Below are 20454 nucleotides of genomic sequence, written 5' to 3' on the forward strand. Positions count from 1 at the left end.
CAAACTGCTACAACTGATACAGGTGACCACCGCTAGGGGAGATACTGCTATATAGTCTATCCTAGTGTGTGATCTGCAGCTCATATGCCTCGAACGGATTATGCTACTTACCAGTATGCATCTGTTCTTGGCATGTAGAGCTGCAGAGTGACACACGCCCACCCACCTCCCCGGGACTTGTATCTGTTCCAGCATTGTCTTACTTAGACATCACACATGGACATCTCTCTCTTTTTTCTACAAACTCCCATCATTTCCCATCATGGCGAAAAACAATCTAACGATGGAGTTGATGCCCATGCGCACTGTCGTCCAAGGGAGGAGTCACCTATCTCGTGACCACAAAGACTTCTTCCGAAGACAACAGACCTGCAAGCATCCGAGCCCAACACCAGATGGCGATCTACTATCCTAGTGTGTGGCTCTGCAGCTCTACATGCCAAGAACAGATGCATACTGGTAAGTAGCATATTCCTTTTGTATGGTCACGCCCAGGTTTTTCGGCTGATGCTGCTGGCTTGTTAGGTCTCGCCTAGGCAGCGTGCATGCTCTGCTCTAGGAGTGCCTTTAGCCATCAGTCTGCTCATTTTCAAGCACACACTCGTGCTTGTGGCGGCATCCACCTTGCATGAGCGAGTACCGGCGTGCCACAAGTGCAGTGCTTGAAAATTAGCAGACTGCTCTCCCAAGCACGCGTGCGAGCACCACTTACGGGCTCACCTCCTGCTCCCTACCTCATCTCCCTCTCTCCTCGCCCACACATCCCGGCCACTCACTCGCTCCGCCCTCTGTTTTAGTGAACCTCTCGTACCACTTCTCAGCTTGCAGTAAAGGATTACTCAAGCGCGCCACACCACGTGTCATGCAAACATCACGCTAGGGGCAAACTTAAGTAATTTCACACATTGCTTTCAGACAACTTTGTGCTGTCACACTACTTTGAACGCATCAGTGGTGTCCCCCCACATACATCGGGCACTTCTATGCCTTGCGTAACACTGGGCAGCACAGTTCCTATATATCTGTGGTCGAAAACCGCACTAGTGAAACTCTGCATCGTACTTTACTGCTGCATGACCACTAACCTCTCTGAATCCAAAGCGTGCCCTCCGTTAATACTCATAGTCTGTACTGATCATACACGCCTCCTCCATGGACACCCGAACACTTGACCCGCAGGCGAATGCGCGCAGTATCCGAACACCCTACGCAACGGCAAGAGTGCGCCTCCTCATCCGGCCGGCGGATCTACGAGGGGCCCGTCATAGAAACAAAAAAGAACTTCCGGATAGGTAGGTGCCGTTCATTGTGACGGAGCATTCATTGCACACAACGAAAACCATTTCAACAGTTTTTTCAAGATCTCTGCAGTTAGCTCTAATACTGAAAAGAAAGACTTAGTGTTAAAACAAATCTTCCCACACAGTGATGCATTGAATGTCTTCTTTTATTCAATAAAGTAAAATCACTGGTAAAAGGGCACTGGTTGGCTCGCGACTAGAACTGGTTTGCATAGAACAGCATTCTGCTTAACAACATTTATGTACATTCTATAAACCTTTTCCCGGCAAAATAAATGATACACACACAATACTTCGCTAAGCTTCAATTAGTCTGTAGCAATGGGTTAGGCGAACTCTGCAGAGTCGCGAGGGTCTGAACAGTAATGCATCAAACTATAAAAAAATGTTAGACGGCAGAAATGAAACCTTTTTTTTTTTTTTTTAACAATCCGTGGTACTTTAGGACAAAAAAAAAATATTTTTCCTCACCCTTCTCACCCCCAACATTTCCCAACTGTTCCACTTTTGATTACAAACATTACACAGGTCTTTCATATGAATCCAGACTAGAACATTCCAACTGCAGAACACAACAGAATGCACAGATTAAGACCAGAAAAGATAAGAAAAGTCATGTCTTGTGCTTCTTTGACAGCTCTGCAACTGCCTGTAGCATCGGTCTCAGAAGCACCAGACTATAAATTCTCTGGCGTCACTAATTGGCTGCACAACATGAGTGTAGTGTATCTCGTGCTCCCTTTAACAGCTGCGGTACCAGATGTTTGTGTAGAGTGAGAGGTTTACCGGCGCTCTGATGACACTGAGACACGCCTAGTTTCCGGGACTTTAGGAAGATGCCGAAAGCGGTGTCGCGTTCAGTGATGTGCTCGGACACTCGGGACCTGGAGGAGTACGACGATGTGGAGAAGCCGCTGCACGTCTATTACTGTCTGTGCGGGCAGATGGTGCTGGTTCTGGGTGAGTGTGAACGCCGGACTGCTGCCTCGTGGTCACTCATGGGGATGCCAGGGCATCTTGCTGAGGGAGACACTTTGAAGTTTGGGAGGCCAGTGTATAAACCGCAGACTTGGCATCCCAAAGGCCACTAACTGTCTATCCGAACACAGAGACGCAGAATGGATCACGGCTAAGCGGTAATATGGCCCATGTCGTCTATAATATTTTCAGCTTATCCAAGATTTTTAGCCAATATCATTTGTTTACACGATGCGTGTTTAGACTTCTAACCAGAAATGTGGAGCTAATAGTTGAAGAAAGATTGTGCTTAAAACCAATAAGTGGCTAATTTTGTGACGCATAAACTAGAGATACTTGCCCATCATGCAGTGACCACAGCTTTTATATCTTATATGTGAGTACATTTTCTCAGAATGTATATCACTGTTAAGCTTCAGAATGACTTGATTAATGCAGTGTTCTCTGGTTGTGGAATGCTGGCACTGTGTATTTGCTAGATAGAACATAGTAGTCGTTATCTTGTCTGGGATTCTATAGCTCTCTTTTGCGATAGTCTTGCGGTACAGTTGGAGTTTGTGTCCATTCACACCACTGATCAGGGAGGTGCTCTTGTTACAGAGCAGATTGCAACTTTAACTGCGGGAAGCCTAACACCACACAGTGTATCATGCCATCAGCACACCCCTAAAGGCTCTTCTCCCTTAGCAGCACATGAATATCATGGCATACGGCGATTGTTGCTGTGCCTGGGTGATCGCCTCATTCCACAGTCAGTAGCTTCTAGTTTGCTGGTGAGTGGCAAGGGGAGAGAGAGTTTTTTTTTTTTTTTAATGGTATTTTATATAGCACGAACTTGACCCGACAGTATCGGGTATCAGAGCACTTTTAACGAGCACCAGTTGCGTTACATGAGGACACATTCATTTTTGTTTGGCAAGGGGAGATTAAGTGATTTGCCCAGAATCACAGGATGTTGGCCGTCCTTGCCAAGACTCAAAGCCGGTTCCCCAGTTTTGAGGTCGACCGACCTAGCCGTTAGGCCTACTCATCTCCTCGAGGTATTATTTGTGTGCTCCTAAGAGTAAGCATGTGTGCATGTCCTTGGCACCCTCTGCGTGTGGCGAATGTATGGATGTCTGGGGCGCATCCCTGGCATAATCTTTACGTAATGTAATGTGGTTATCTTGAGTACCCTGCGTTCTGGTGACCACCGATGAAATGGTTATTGGCATATAGTGGTCTTCACAGTACTCATTGGCATAATCATGGCCATGTCTAAATTCCTTGAAATATTGTCCTTGGCATATTGTGGTCCATAGTATAATAGCGCCCATTTCATTATTGTAGGCTTGCTTGACATATCGTGCTCTCCTTGGCATTATGTTGGTCAACCCTGGCGTAAAGGTGGCCTTGACATATTGTGCCACCTTAATGTTACGGTAGCCATCATTTGAAAATTGACATCTCATGAGTAGTATAGTTACTCCTGTCGTGATGGTGTGTACACCATCTTAAGTTTCTATGTATTTGTATTAATACACTTCTAAAACTCATCTACTACTCAGTATGAATTAGCAGTAAATAAATGTAAACTTTTCTAATAAAAAACACATTTCAATTTTTCATTTTAGAAAAAATACCCAACATTCATAAGCTTTCTATGTCAGACTACGTTCGCTCTTACAGTTTCCATGTCAGTTAAGAAGGTTATTAGTATTCGGTTTTGCATACTGTATGTCAAATTATAAACTCAATTTGGTCCTGAGACACACGTTCATTTGTTACTGTTGATAAAAAAAAAAAATTAATAGCACCCACACAATGTCCAAGGCAACTGAAACAATGTCGACAGCATTGCACAATGACATTGGTGAAGAACAAACATTGCGAATTACCACAAGAATCTCATATCCGCCATCAAGCACGATATCGAAGGGGTGATGATTTGGGTCACCTTTGCAGCAGCAGGAGCTGAATCCCTCAGTCATTAAGTACACCATGAATTCCTCACTATACCACTACATTCTAATGGAAAATAAGACTGTCCTCCAATTGCCAAAGCTCAACCAAAAGTGGATCATGCCACGTGACAAGGATCCAATGTGCACTGTGCACCTGTAAATCTATAAGTTCATGGCTGAAAACAAAAGAATCAGAATTTGTGACTAACAACGTCACTCTAAAGTCCAAAACTCAGCCCAGTTGAGATGCTGTGGCAGGAGCTGTCCATAAAAAAAACACATTCAAAGATCACTGAGCCTAAGCAGTTTTATAAGGAGCAGAGGGTCAGAATTCCACACAGGTGATGTGGGTGATTGCTGAACTCATAAAAAAACATTTTACTTTGTTGTTACTGGTAATAGAGGACACACATTACAGCAGCTAACTTTTGTCAGTATCGCTGGTCCCCCTCACCTGAGCTTGCCCAGCAGCCTGCTCACTTCTTCCATTCTGAACCTACAAGTCTCAGGTTGCTTAGACCTATTGGCTTTTCACCCAGGATAATGTGCTGCATGGCTAAACACTTGGAAAGCCAAAAGGCGAGACCTATTGGCTATGCCAATGCTTGTTTTGACTGTGTGTGTGGAGGCCTGCTAACCAGACTTCAGTGCCAACAGGTCTGTTATGTTGACTGTACTCAATTATCATATGCTAGCTTACCTGTAAGTCCCTAGTGTATGGTACCCATGACCTGTAAATTAGTTACCCCCAGGAATTGCAGCACTGATTGTGCCACCCTGGGTGTGGCAAAGGTAAAACTAGTTTTCGAGGCATGTGTGCTGTAAATACACATGCTTTGCATACTCCTGCCATCTAGTGTTGGGTCAGGATGTTTGCAAGTTATTTTTCTTCGAAGAAGTCTTTTCGAGTCACAAGGTAAGGTGACTCCTCCTTTCGGTGATAGTGCACATGGGCATCGACTCCATTGTTATATTGTTTTTTTCTGCCATCGGGTTCGGACGTGTATTGCTGCGCTCAGATACTTAACAGTCAATCAAGATCGCTTTGGTTCGCAATTCACTCTACCCTCGTCGGCTTTGTTTTCGATGGCGTTACCATCTTCTGCGTGTCAAAGAACTTCGGAAACTTTCATTATCCATATTAGAGATTGATTCAATTCAGTAATTTAACAATTGCAAAGCCATCCTCAAATGCTTTTCTATGTAAAGGTTTACAATTAAAAGTCTATTTTACCTATTTGTACCAAGTCCTGCTTAGTTCTAGAAATAGAATTCAAGTCTATCTTTTTTTCTACTTACCCAATTGGTCTAGAGTCAGTCTCCGAGTGTGTGTATTAGTCTTGATTGAGTGAATACAATAAAAGCTTAACACATCCTCTGGATAAGCCTAACTGCTCGCCCACACTACCACAAAGAGGTTATTTTTACCTTTGTGGTTATAGGCAGTAGACTCATTTATGTGTGCTTCTCCAGCCTAGTCTTCTCTCGCCTTTTCAAAGACGACTGCACCATCTCCATCAATGATCTTTACTCATGCTGAGAAGAGGAACGGCCTCTCTCAGTGCTGCTGCTTTACCTCCAAGAAACTCTGATGGTGGTGCTAGACCACCAAAGTGTAGTCATGAAACATTATTACTTTAGCCTCTGCAATCTGGAGGTGACCTGCTTTCCTAGCCACTTGCTTGATGATTGCGCAGTCCTTGTAAATAACAATGCGCAATAACAGTGGTCTGGGTGATGTGGGTGAACTTGTACCCAGTTTGCATGCCTTCACTACAAAGAGCCGTGAGGTGCCACTTCCCGCAGCCAATCTTCAATATAAGCCACTGCGTTGGAGCCCTCTTTGTACCGGGAGACCCATGACTCGCACATTATTGCATCAAAATCTCCCCTCTTGCTTCACCTCAAGGATAAACACTGTTGCAGTAAGTTCTCCCATCTCATTCTGAAGCTCTGAGTTGCCAGGTACCAGTGTTTCCAGACACTCCTCTGTCTGCTTTACTCTTGTTGCCAGTGCTTTATGGTCTGCTCATAAAGTCCATTGCCTATCACCACTGTATCAATTTTATGCTCAAATGCTTCCCTTGTTTGTGTTAGGGGCGCCATTATGGTGTGAAGCTTGTTCTAAGTCACGGGGTCTCCATGTGTTGTGTATACCAAACCCTTGTTTATGCTCTCACCTTTGTTTTCTGAGGGATCTCCAGTTGGGGTTGGCTAATCCGCAGCACCTTAGGGTGCCCTGTGTTGCCGTTCCCGGTGCTGCAACCACAGTACCCTGTTTGAGTGCACTCCCCTTCCCCAATGGGTCTGTTATGATGTGGGTCTACCAAAAAGAAGTTGGCTCTCAGTTGGCTCACTCTTTTAGTTGCAGACCCACAATGCAATGCCATTTATTGTAGATCAAGACCACACATTGGCCATGATTTTCCCTAGTCATGTTTCTGGTATCCCGTGGCACTCCAGGTGAGGAGCCAGACCTTATTGTGCTCGCTTCTTTGGTTGTTGCCCCCTGTGTAAGGCTACTTAGTTTAGGCTAGGGCCCCACAATGGTTTAGCTTCATACTGTTTCTGGAGTCTGAGACTACACACACTGACATGACCCCCCGCCCGAACCATTGCAACTTGCTTTATCCTGCTGGGGTGAAGCTCACAGCAAACTCAGATGTTTAGTGTTAGAATGTGGGGTGGGTGCAAGGAACACTCATTGCTCTACAGGCTTCCCCCACTCTCCCAGTCATAGCGTTATCTCCTGGTGCACACCGAGCATCTGTTTAAGTGGGAGGTCCGCAAATCGTCTTTACTGCTCCCCTATCTCTGCTCTCCGGCTCACCTCTACGCGCTCTTGTGTTGCCAGTATTTGGCATGATCCTTGTGCACAGGCCGCCCCTCGGGGTCTGACTTGGACACCCAGAGGACATCCCTCCAGCTCTGACTCCTTCGATGACTGGAACAATGGTTAAGTATCTTGCTCACACTTTTGCGCTCTGAGATGGCCCACATCAGCAGATTGCAGCATCAGCCGGGGTCATGTATTCTCCGGTCACTCCTTGCAGTCTTGGTCACACTTCTTCACTGAAATCAGTGGGGTCTCATCAATTTTTCAAACGGCGGCACAGGGCGTCCTTCATTGTGTACACTGTGTGCACGCTGTTTCATGGTTGGATGGTGAAGAAGAGGCAACCCTCCCATGTCGGTAGCAAATATTTGTTTATGCTTCATAAATTTCCCCAGTAGAGGAGAGCGTCCCGCAAGGCAGGCAAGCAGCTTCCAACTGACTGGAGCAACTATAAAGACAGTAGGACAGTAGTTACAGAATATGAGCAACTGCGCTTGAGAATAATATGGGCCAAGTGATTGACAGCAAATAACACTGGCACCTCAAATAATAATAATGCAGGTGCAGGGTTATAACACTCCTATACAACAAGGCAAAGGGTAAAAGCACTATAGATAGGCTGACTTAGGGGCAGGTTTAACAGATTTTCAGCCAGGGTTCTTCAAATCTTACCAAAAGACAACTGCCATCTTTGCTAGGCAAGCCATGCACCTCCCCAATTTGTTTTATATTCATGTTTGGCTTATGCTCCTTAAATTCTGGTTATGGTCCTGCCAGTCATTGCTGTTTAAAACCCCATCAATGCTTTGGGCAGTTAGACCCCTTTTTTTTTTAAAGTATATTCTTCTGTTATTTAGATAACTGACTCGAGAAGAGCAAACAACTAATGTAATTTCTATTCTATTCTATTGCCTGCCTGTAAAATACCGGCCTCTTTTGATTCTCACGCACTATGATATTGAGCACGGTCAAGTTGCATTAAATGTTATGTATGCAAAACAATGTATTGGCTTATGTCACCACTTATTTATCTAAGTTACTAGGTACTTATGCGTAATTACTACTGATCTACCTATAAGGTATTATCCCACAAGGAACCATTGTGTTGTGTCGTTAGTACTGAGTAACTTGAATAAACATGAAAGATCCAGATCGCTGGGAGCTAAGAAGAACGTGTTGAGTCAGTAGCAATAAGATATTCTTTGGGCCGGTGTTATGAACGCGGTTCATCATGCAAAATACACTGTGATGTATTCTCTGTTTCACCAGAAGCCGAGGAGGGAATGGTGAGCCTCCGGCACCGTATCAAACTGACAAATGTTTAATCCACTGCAAGTTTGCAATATAAAATTCCCCAGACCAAGCTAAAGCAAGTTCCGACAGTCTAGGAGGGAAAGGATGGTAGCATAGACTACCATCCCAAGTTGCCCTTTTGGAAAAATGGGAGGATTTTCTTAGAGGTCCACAGCAAACAAGACACATGGTCTGACTATTAGTTTTTCTATTTCGATGTCCTTTGAAAGGATTTGGGACAACCAAAAACCAAGATTCTTTATGGATTTAGCTGGGGAGGAAATATTACCCAAGTATGATGACCAATCGAAGTCTTACCAAGTCAAGCAGTTGTGTTCAGATATCCAAGTCAGTCTCGTCTCTTACAATCTTCAGAGAAATCACTTCCATCTAGATTTGAAAATGTACTGAGCAGTTAATTGAGTGTTTCAGAATTGGTATCCTCTGCTTGATATTCAGGAGAACCAAGGTGTCCCCATTGAACCCAAAGCTGCAAAGCAGTTTCTCCAGGGTTGTACATGTTAAAAAGATTGGTGAAAGAGAGACCGCTTGAGATCCACTGTTTTGTTTCTTATAACTTTTTTTTAATCATAAAAACCATTGAAGGTATAAATAAACAATACAGCAATCACAGGCTCCAAAGCATACAAAATATCATGACTTAACAATATCCCTTCCGTATCATGTATTGGCGTCAGCGGTGTATATACACCAGTCGCCCCATACTTTGAGATGTTTTTTGGGGCTGTCACTAAACATACACAAATTGCTCTGCTCTAGCTGAGTAGTCCATTCCTTGTGTCCATTCGGTTACAGAGGGAGCGGACTGTCACTTTTAGTACTAAACCCATGGCCATTAGCAGTTGAGTGGTCAACAACCTGGTCTCCATTTAGATATCAGGCCTAATAGTACCATTTTCAATGAGCACCTGAGTAAGAATGTCGCAAATCCATCTCCTGTATTGTAATATTATGGAGCACTTCCATATTGTGGTATGATAAAATAATCCCAGCTCTACTTTACATCTAGAGTGTAGTGGAAGTGTAAGCTGTGCTTCATTTTGCTTCGCCACATGGGGCTATAGTAGACCTGTACTGGTACCAAATTTGAATTATCCTCATTTTCATAGAGACCGCCAGTTCTCTAGGAGCCATCTTTGCCTGTGCTTTGTCCAGCAGTGGACTGCAGGACCACAAGTGTGAACTCTCTTAATGTGCCTTCTATCACATCCCATGTTGCACCTTCAGTTACTACAAATCTACTGTGAGCTTCATAGTGGTGTTGTGACTTGTATTGAAAGAGCTTATGGGGAGGAATTGCTGCACTCTTAGATGTTTTAGTATATCCAGCATGATCAATTCTAGTATATCCTTCTTGAAAAAAAAAAATGGGCACCTATTACCCAATAAGTGTGTCTCCTGCAAGGCTGTAACAAGTGGCAAGTTCCTTCTGAGGTACTGCAATACCGCTCCCCTCTTAATTTTATTGTTGAGACCATTGATATTCCAAGAAAGTATTTCAAAGCTGATTTGTGTAGCTTTAACGGGGGTTTATAATGTATTGTTGTATCTTGGAGAACATTTGTGTGGTGCTGTATAAAACATGAACTAAACTTAACACTTGCTTGACTAACAAAAACCCTTGTGAATATCTCTGTTGCAGAATGTCTCTCACTGTCACTCTCCCCCTCAGTTTGTGCTTTGGTGAAGATTAGCCTGTTCAGTGTTCTCAATTTTCTTTGGCCAGAGTCTGATGCCTCATCTTCGTTGGCCCAGAAAACGAATCTCTCTTCTTTGCCCCCTCTGCTTCTTTAATTAAGAGCTTGTGCATAGGCTCTCCTTCCATCGATGCTGGACCACTGCTTTTTAGTACATTCTTCAAAGTAGTATGGAAGCAAGGAGATAATTTGGCTGCGGCCTGAAAAAATAGAAGTTAAGTCCAGCGCATCTTATGAGAGCATTCCGATTCAGGCAGGCGATGAGAATTGCATGTTTTGCAGTGTGCATCTTTTCTGGATTCACATACTCTGCATTATTCGGCCATCTAGTGTTTGGGACTGGAATGGTTTCTTTGTTTTTTTTGTTGTGGAGGTTGGGGGCAGCAGGGTGGTGGTTAGCTGAAATTAAAACTGCAAACCCAGATACATTTATGATCATAATCTTAAGTGATAGAGGTATACCATGCTGGTGCAGGCATCGTTTGCTAAAAAATGTTAAGCTTTTAATACACGCATCATCCAAAAAATGATAAAGACGGCAGGCAAGGGTTTAATGTAGCTCTTTCATAGGCCTTCAATCTGGTATAAAAATGTTGTATGTTGCGAGTATACCTGTTGCAGACCGTATGTTTAACCAAGCTGGCCCTGCAGCCATACAGCCATATTTTGAGGCCAGGGTTGTGATTTGCCACCTTTGTTTTGTCGTTAAATATATGAGAATCAACTGCAGATCAGGCCTAGTTTGGTTACAGCGTGCCTGTACTGGGAGAGTTGTGTGGTTCTATTTATATTTCTAGTTGCTTCTTCATAAGGTTTGTCACGGTTGATCACATATCTAGAGAGTATTTTCTGATATATAAGTAACTTGCTCTAGAGGGCAAACTGCTAATAAACATTTTAAATATTATTTCGAAGGTGAAGAAAGATAACTTGTAAACCCATCCATAAGAAATTTGTAGCGTTGCCTACTGCTGTAAGGTCTAGTTGCATTTTTTTCCTATTAGTTGCGAATTTGAGAGCTTGAGAGAAATTGTCATTACGTTGATGGATATGGGCATGTACAAGATTAGTAATTACTTCTAAATAAAAAGCCTTATCCAAGACAGTGACCGCAACATTTGATCACTTATGAACAAAATAATATAGGGCATGTTTCCAGAAGTGAATATTGGATCCCTAGTAATTGCCTATGGGCTTCTCTTTTCTAGTCAGTTACTGAGTGATGGCACGAATGCGGTGAACGTTGCAAACCTTAGCACTATGCCCACAGCTGCACCACCTTCCAGCACTGGTGTAAGGAAAGCATGGCATGAACATGTCACTCAGGACCTGCGTAATCATTTGGTGCATAAACTGTAAGTATTTTCACATTTTTGGCAGGTCACCATAATTATGCATTTGGAAGCCATCTTCAGCTTGTCTCTCCATTGTAAATCTGCTCGAGGGCAGTTTAGAGATGATGCCACAGATGATATCTAGATTTCCTTATTTTGAATATGTTGGCCCTCGTGAAATTTTGGGAAAACTTATTGGGCAGGGTTGAACCAGTTTTCTAACTTGTGGAGTAGAGTATACATCTGTTCAGGGTTTTGCATGTTTTTTCTGCACTTCGATTTCTCTATCACAGGAAGAGCTTAATTCACATTAGTAAAGTGTGAATAACAGAAATGTTTATCTCTGCATTGTAACATCCTCCCTGAAGGTCATAAAATATTCCTGCCACAGTGTAGCCCTGGAATACTTCCCCTTATTTAAAGCATGTAACTTTTATTGGGAGTAGAACCTTTAAAAATTCCAACTGTGTCACCTCCATAGTGTAAAGAAGGTCAGCATTTGCTCCGAATTGCCTATTAAAACAGAAGAAAAAACTATATTGCAGCACTGAGCTGAAACATGTAACACCTTAGCATAGGAGCCTTTGTATTACATTAGAGAAAAATGAAGGAAAAGAGTGCATTAGGTGAAAAAAGGTATTAGGTCAAAAAATATATTCTTACTTTAAATAGTCAGTATGCACTGCACTGGCACGTTGCCTTACAGCTTCAGTTCTTTTTTTATTTCTTATCTCATGGTGACTAAATCCTTGAACACTTCAGGAGGATTTTCTCCCTACTTTAAGGTATGGTTCCTCAAAACCTTTTCCCTTCACTTGCTTTATATTTCTTCACCTACCCTATTTTCTCCCACATATTTGAGATAACCTCACTCACAATACCTTCACTATTTATGATGTGGATTACATCACCACTTTTCAGGAAGCACTTATTTGAGGAACTGATAAGTTGAGCTTTCAGTTGGAGATTCCCCAAACAGCTGTCTCCATAATTATGGAGGCACTCCATCCAATGGCAGCATAGAGACTGACATTGCTTATGGTCTTTGGATTTTGTGAATTTGCAAAGAGAAATGTCTTTATTCATGAGCCAATAAGATGGCAACATCCAGGCTACTCAAAGTGCAAGCTTCCAGAACACAGTCCTCCAGGTTTACTACAGGTACCAAAAGCTTATTGAATCATTGTGACAGCTGTAACGTGAACGCATGCAACTGCACTAGAAACCTTATGTACTCCAGAATGAGAGTACTAAATGATTAATGATGCAGGACATGTCGTCTGTGGATACGCTGCAGTTCCCCTCGAGACTGCCAATGACTCAGCTAAGTTACGGAGAAAGGACAGATCACTGTGGGAAACACTATCTTCCTTTGCTGCCAGTTTACCAAGGAAACGCAGACAAAACTTCAGAGAGGACATTCAGGAGGACAACTTGTATAAGCCTACGTGATCATTGTGGCTATTGATTCACAAGATTTAACTGCCACTCAGTTCTGCCATGATGTCTTCTTACGATGGTCATTCTTGTCGAGGTTTAAAGCCTTGTAATTTGCTGCACAACTAAAAACATTTAAACTTCCCTTCAACGGTTCAGTTCTGTGTGGCACCCACATGGATACTGGAAACGAGTGGATGAAGATGGCAGTGGAGACACTTAGTGTCTGGTCTTGACGAAATTCTGTAAAGCTCAATATTAGTGTCAAGACTACACATATCAAGACAGGCAGAGGGTTCAATCCTGTATTTAGTGCGGTTAGCAGAGCTCTGGGAAGCAAGATCAGCAACCCTCATACCAAACACACCCAGCTAGAGGAAGAATACAACAACCTCTTCAGGAAAATCCAGGACTCTGTCCAAACAATAAGACCTCCACTCCTCCACTGGGAGGGAGTGTCTCGCAATACCAGGCAGAGTAATACCTATAGACAAGTTGATGTTGCAGATCATTAAGGCATATAGCTATTCAATTAAAATCCCCTCCTCCCACAATTCCACCAAACTATGCTCCAAAGCACTAATTGCCTGCATTAAAATAGGAGGATATTACAAAAACAAGCACTAGAACTTGCCCCTCCACCACACCGAGGAAAGTGATCTACTCAAGTTTTTTGGTGGGAACAAAGAAAGCATATAATACAACATTGGTTGTGTCAGGCCTACAAAAACATGAAAAGAAAAATTCAAAATGTTGGATTTGCATGAAAGTGGATTTGTCTGTTTTCATATCGTAGTGGCAGAAAAACAGAAGATGCTCATGAGACTCACTGTGAGAAAAGCTCCAAATTCTAAGTGCTCTCATTAGGTCTCAAGTTTTTACCAAGAGCATTTTCCAAAATATTGCTTTCATTGCATCCTACCTTCACAGGCAAGAATTCTAGGTTTATCCAACCTTCGATGACAAGTTAATATCACATTCACCAAAGCAAGTTTGTCAGGATTTCAACTCCATGATCCCATTAATGCATCGCATGGGTATCCATGTCAACTTTGAAAAATCAACGTTGATGTCTGGTCATACACTAGATTATCATGGAGCGACTATAAAAACATTAAAAAGAGCAATGTCTCCTTTGGAGAGCAGAGTATCTACCATCTTTAAGAAATGTCATAAACTGCTTCAGACTCCTGCCGCGACTCCAACAAGACCCAACTCATATAGAATCTATCCGATCTAGAAGGTGCCTGATGCAAGACCTTTCTCCTGGTTCCTTCTCCCGCAGCACAGAATCCTCCTGGGGATCCCCCCCAGCTTGTATGCCCATAGAGGGACCTGTTCTCCTCTGGTTTACACATAACCAAGTTCTCTTGTTGACAATGGAATAAACTAGTTTTTATCCTTGAAACTGAGCTCTATTATCCCAGCTCCCTTGTGGATCCCTTGACCATCCACCCTGAAAGATCTCGCTCACTGTGACCAATGTGCTTGCATCCAATCCAATCCCAGAACTGTTTATTACATCCATGTAGTTTATCTACCACTTCCTCGGGCCAACTTTAAGTCCTGAATATCCTATGACTATAGTGGATCGAAATGCCAATTAAACATTGCGCAGACCCGTTAACACATATTCCACATATGTATCTCCCTTGCCTGAGCCAGTTTTCTCACCTCAGTGTCACCCATGTATATGAATTTTTATTTTTTATTTTTACTATAGTAATATTTTTGGGCAAATATTTATTTTTGTGCTAATAGCATTACTCTTACAATGGGGGCCACTTTTTTTAATAAGAAATCATTAGCCCAGGTCCCCAAAGAATACAGGGTCTCCCTTGTGCTAAAGAACTCAGTCTTCTGACAATGCATCAGTTTTGTATCCATGCTGGATACAGTTGCCTTCTGTATTTATGTACTACACATTACATGCCTCTTTTTGAGACCTCTCCAACAGTGTATCGAAATTCAGTAGAGCCAATACAAAGAAAGATGGAAAGAAAATCTGATACTAGGAGTGCAAGCAAAAGAATCTCTCAAATGGTGGTCCAAAATAAAGAATCTCCTGAAAGGAATTCCCTTTGCTCCACAGCCTGCCATTTTAGACCATAGTTGACAGATGCATCTCTGACAAACTGATGAGACCATCTGCGGAACCAGACAGTACAAGGGTTGTGATCAGAAAATCAGCAACTTAATCCTATAAATGTCATGGAGCAGAAGGCGGTACTTCTAGCATTGAAACAGGAAATGTGGCCTACCGGCTAGGGCCGTCGACCTCTGAGCTGGGGAATCGAGTTGAGTCTCAGTAGGGACACTCAACATTCTGTGATTCTGGGTAAATCATCTAATCTCCCCATGCCTAACAAAAATGAATGTGTCTGTAATGTAACTAGTGCTCATGTAAAGCGCTCTGACACCTCCGGGTATAGTTCGCGCTATGAAAAACTCCACACAAAAAAAGCGTTTTTACCATCTATTACAATGGACATGTTGCTAATTCAAACAGACAGCATGACCACAGTGAATTTTTTTAATGGACAAGGTGGCACCAGAACAAGGTTTTTAACTTTGGATTCCCAGCCAATTTGGTGCTGGCTCCTTGTGAGAAATTGATGGATCAAACCAGTTAGTCGGCCAGGTTTTCAAAATTGTCAAGCAGACCTGTTGAGCAGATGTTGACAGCCACAAATGAGAGCTATTCTTGTAGAATATTTTTCAAGACAGGGGGTTTTCTGCAAGTAGCCCTCTGCGCTACCAAACAAAATGCAAAACACCCTAGTACAGAGGAGAGTAGGGGAGCCAGAATCAATGCGCTATTGTCTTGAGATGAATTGGTCCAGCAAATTTCTCTATGAATTTCCATCACTATCTCGGAGTCCATCAGGGCCAATAAAATTCGATCAGACCAGAGCCATGATGATTATGATCGGCCCTGGTATGCAGATGCACTGGTGGTTCCCAGATGTTCATCATCTGTTCTTTAACTGTTGATAAAGTCACCTAAGACACTTCATTACAGACTGAATCTGTCAAAGGCAGGGGAAGTTGCCGCATCCAAACATACGTTGATTTTGGCTGCATGGCTAATGAGGTCCTGCAACATGTAAACTTACATTTGCCTCAAGATTGCATGAACATGAAGTCAAGTGTCTTTCCATGAGAGTGTCATCCAACTTTAAATGGAAAAGATTTGTAATCTGATTAGTTGTCGGGATCACTCCTTGTCTTCATTTGTCAAAACCTATTTTGCAATACTCTTCCATAAAGGTTTTTCTTGCTGCAGGTTCTGCCAGAAAGGTCATCCTTCACAGTCCTAGTGAAAAAAGAGCTTTGTAAAAGGTTTATAAAAGCATGTTTCCTCTAAGATTGCAGCTTTCTCATCTATGAGAATTTATTTGTGTTCTCCAAAATATTTGTTCCCAGTTGAGACTATAAGGCATCATTGCTGCACCTGATCTAGATAGTTGTTTTTTGATAGCGATTACATCTAATGGAGTGGTCAGTGAGCTTTATGTATCATCTGCAATAGAGCCTTACAGTTTCCACCACAATAAGCTACTGTTGAAAATTCATGCAAAGTTTTTGCTCTGTGTATTTTTGGAATTTCATATTAACCATTTTCTCTGCTTCTGGCATTTAGTAATCCTTCTTCGTCTACAGAGAGATTTAAACTCATTGGATGTTAGGAGAGTGTTGAGTTTTAACTTAGATTGCACAAGGGATATACTGATGACTAATCACCATTTTTTCAATTAGGGACCTCTCAGTAGCCACTAAACAAATCATACCTAGATATATAGTTTCCTGCATAATTTGCAGTTACCAAAAGTATAACAAACCACCTTCCTGGTAGAATGAAGATCAAGAAAGGCTGCTACTGCTCTTGTTTGAGAAATGTTCCTCTTCTGGATCTTTGTAAAGCAACCTCATGGAAGTATGCTCTCGCATTCACTAAATATTTATGATTAGGTGAGTATGACCGGGCTGGCACTGTAGTTGAGTAAACAGCATTGGCAAATCTATTTGTTTGACATTGTATTGCTTTTGGAATTTGTTTTTCTTTACATTTTGCAGGTGATTGACATCCTCTTTGAATGATAAGCTTGCTATTCCATCCGAGGATTGTTGATAAGTGAAGATCCTACAGTGTAGAAGGAACTGCTACTTACTCGTAATTCTAGTTCTGCATCGTAGGAAAGATCACCACGCTTATAAACAACCTCCCTGATGTTTGGCAAACTGCTAGTACAGTGCATGCTGGAAGATGGAAGCTGCTGTCTACCATTTTTACCTAGTCCTCTTTTAGCCTAAAAGGCACTCTTCCCTTAATGTCCCTTACTGTAATACAAAGGTTTTAAGCTCTTTGTGATAACAGGTTTACTTTTTCCAGCCAGCTTGGTTTTGTTCTGGTTAAATTGCCTTTTCCAGAAATTCAGCAACTGCTTCTCTGCTTTAATCTATGGGGATGACACATACAACTTCAATGTTTGAAGCGACTACCACCAATTAAAGTTAGTTCAAACAGGTAGGGGTAATAATCCTTGGAACTGCGTCACTTTACATGTGTATTTGTTTGCTTTATAATAACTAATCCATAGGTGACACACATCCCTAAAAGCCAACAAAATATATTCATACTAAATACAAGTATAGGTTAGTCGATTTTCAAGTTCTTAAGTTTATTTAGAAGAGAAGTGATTCAATCAAAAGGTTTTTTTTTCATAGTTTTAATTCAAAACTCCAATATTCATTAAATTGTAATTTTGAATTAAAAACCATGAAAAGGATCATATTACTTTACATTGAATCACTAACCTATACTTGTATTTAGTTCCAAATTAAAGGTACTTGTTAAATAGAGAAATTGTTTCTAGGTCCTCCGGTGCTGTACAGAATATTCCAAGTTTATGATTTCAAGGATAATTTCCATGATCCAGAAATTGGATTACAAGTAACATTCCCTTCCCATTTAATTTACTGCACAATGTTCCTTCATATACACTTGAATAACTGATCAATGGAATCCACTTTGTTGATGGGGGTGATGCCATCACTGTTTACAAGTATATAGGGTGCCTACTTCTTAGTAGTAAAGAAAGACTATACTAATGAAAAGTACTCTTGTTGGAGGTTAGGGAATCTCCTGGTATATTTACATCAAACTTGATTATGCAGCTGCGTTTCCAAGAAACCATTCTATATTCATATTTTTTTCTATTTAACAAAAGTTTCATGTTGATATTTTCTCTGAAGAAAAATTCTTGTGAATAAAGTACAAAGTACTATTTTAAAACTGTATCACCATCAATAGTATTTAATTTCATGTTTTTTTCGTGATGGTTAATTTTAGTTGCATTGTATTTTAGAAATTATATTTTTGTAAAAAAGAAAGTAGGCAGGCTTCTAGGAAACTAGTCCCCTCAAGGCAACATGTAGACCAATATTAAAGTTTTAGTTTGAAGTATGTTTGATCAGAAGGATTTTGGTTGTTTCAAATGTATTGAAGCTGGTTTTTCATTACTGCTACTTCATTCCCCTCCTTAACCCAACTTTTAGTATCTCAGCTCCATATGTTACAAATAATTTATCTGATGATGATTGATTTGGCTTGATGAAGTGGCCCTCTTAATACCTACTGACAACCTCTACAGTCCTTTAACATTGTCTCTCAGAAATACTGGTCTGGCTTTGATTTCTGAGCTATGGGCTTGCGAGGTGTACATTACTTTAAAAGCAGCAGGGTATATGTGTTGGCTCTCTCGTCCGTCCTTGTCAGGTCAAGTTGATGAAACCTGTTTGTTCAAGACCTGGTCCTCATAGTTTGCCACTTTTTGTGTTGCATCCCAAGGATTTGGTTGTGCTGAGGGTTAGGGTCTCATTTTAACATTTCTTTAGTTAAAGACCACAGGTCTGTCTAGGTGTACATCATGGGTGGGCTTGGCGTCTTTTTCTTTGTCTCAAGCATTCAGAATCAACTGAGAAGTAGGCTACAGATGGCATCATTGCATAAGTTCACTAAGCACTACGGCTGGACCGTCTGGTACATCAGGACGGGCAGTTTGCTCTTTCGGCCCTGCAGGCCTTTAGTCTTAGCCATTCCACAGACCCACCATCTTGGGAGGTACTGTTTTGGTATCTATTCACAAGGTGAGGAATCTGTGGTTAGAAGTATCCAGCAGAAGGAACACCTTACTTGCCTTCGGTAACTCTTTTGGTGCCTGCGCGATATAACTGCAGATTCTCTCTCTGAGGATCTCCATTGATAATCGTAAGCACTTAATGCCCACGTGCGGTGACCCTGGAGCAATTCTTTCGACGTCACATGTTCGCCCAACTTTAGGAAGGCCAGAAAGTATGCGACAAAAATGTAGACATTTGTAGTCTTAAGACAGGCTATAGTGGCAATTCCATTACATTTACTTTAAAATAAAGTAAGAAAAGAATTCTCTTTTTTTTCTTTTTAATAAAACTACTAGAAAGGGGTAAAAGTGGTGTTTTTAAAACGTCCTTCACAAATTCATTTTACATTATTTTAAAGTGAATGATAGGGAAAGATAGGCAATATAGCCTGCAGCATTGAAACAATGTTAATATAACACTGTTTCTGTAATCCCTAGTGTCATCATGCCATGCAAGTGGCAGTGTGCATAGTTCTTTTTTTCGGCTCCTGCTGAGAGTATCCTGGAGCAGAGCTCTGCCTTTTTCTCTAGGAAGTTTTCCTCACCCAGAGTGATTAACTAATTATCCTTCAGGGTGAAGTTTTTTTTGGTATTTCCTTCTCAGGAAAGATATGTTTGAGGCTTGTGAACTGTTGATCACATGCTTTGCCTACTCCTGCCATCTAGTGTTGGGTCCGTAAGTTTTCAAGTTGTTTTTGTTCGAGGATGTCTTTCCAGTCACGAGGTAGGTGACTCCTCCTTTCGGTGATAGTGCGCATGGGCATCAACTCCATTGTTAGATTGTTTTTTTCCACCATCGGGTTCGGACGGGTATTGCTGCCCTCTGTTTAGGGATCGCTCCTCGGGTTCCCCCTCGGTGCGTACTCTCTCTACCTCAACGGTATTATTTTCGAACACGTTTTCTCTTTCCGCGGTTCGATTCGAATTACAAGAATCTTTGACATTTCGACCGGAAGATCTGCGGGTAGCCTTTTGACTCATCCACGTCCGTTCGGCTCCTCATCGATGGAACAAACTCCATTTAAAGTCTGCCCCGTTTGCCATGTGAAATATCCGCATACCGACTCTCATCCGGTGCGTAATTTGTGCTTGTCCCCCGAGCACAAAGAGCAAGACTGCGACGGGCGCGCCCCTTCAGGTGAAAGAAAACTCTCCATGATCATCAGGCTTGACGTCGAGAGATGCAGTGATTGGATGTCACACCGGACCTCTTCGGCGAAGACTCCGAACAAGAAGAGGTATCAACGGCATAGGAGGAGATGGCTTCAGCTGCGTCTGACTCAGGAACTGACTTACAGAATGACCTCAAAGACGATGATGTGCCACAGGGACAAGGGGATGTGAGCACCGAAGATAGCTCTCTCCCACAGAGGATTCATGAGCATCCATTCCCATCCATGGAGAGACACGCGTGGTGCTCAAGGTCTTCCTC

General features: G+C 42.1%; 1 protein-coding gene across 2 annotated transcripts in view; it reads left to right on the forward strand.

Annotated features, from left to right (window-relative positions):
* CREBBP (CREB binding lysine acetyltransferase) overlaps positions 1 to 20454 on the forward strand; it is a 1382831-nt gene that overhangs the window by 297191 nt on the left and 1065186 nt on the right. For both annotated transcript variants that reach the window (XM_085628465.1, XM_085628466.1), the window contains exon 8: positions 11278 to 11424. In XM_085628465.1, coding sequence (XP_085484591.1) covers positions 11278 to 11424 — 147 coding nt within the window. The remainder of the gene's footprint in view (positions 1 to 11277; positions 11425 to 20454) is intronic.

The sequence above is a fragment of the Triturus cristatus genome, chromosome 10, assembly GCF_964204655.1.
Source record: "Triturus cristatus chromosome 10, aTriCri1.1, whole genome shotgun sequence".
Taxonomy (NCBI): domain Eukaryota; kingdom Metazoa; phylum Chordata; class Amphibia; order Caudata; family Salamandridae; genus Triturus; species Triturus cristatus.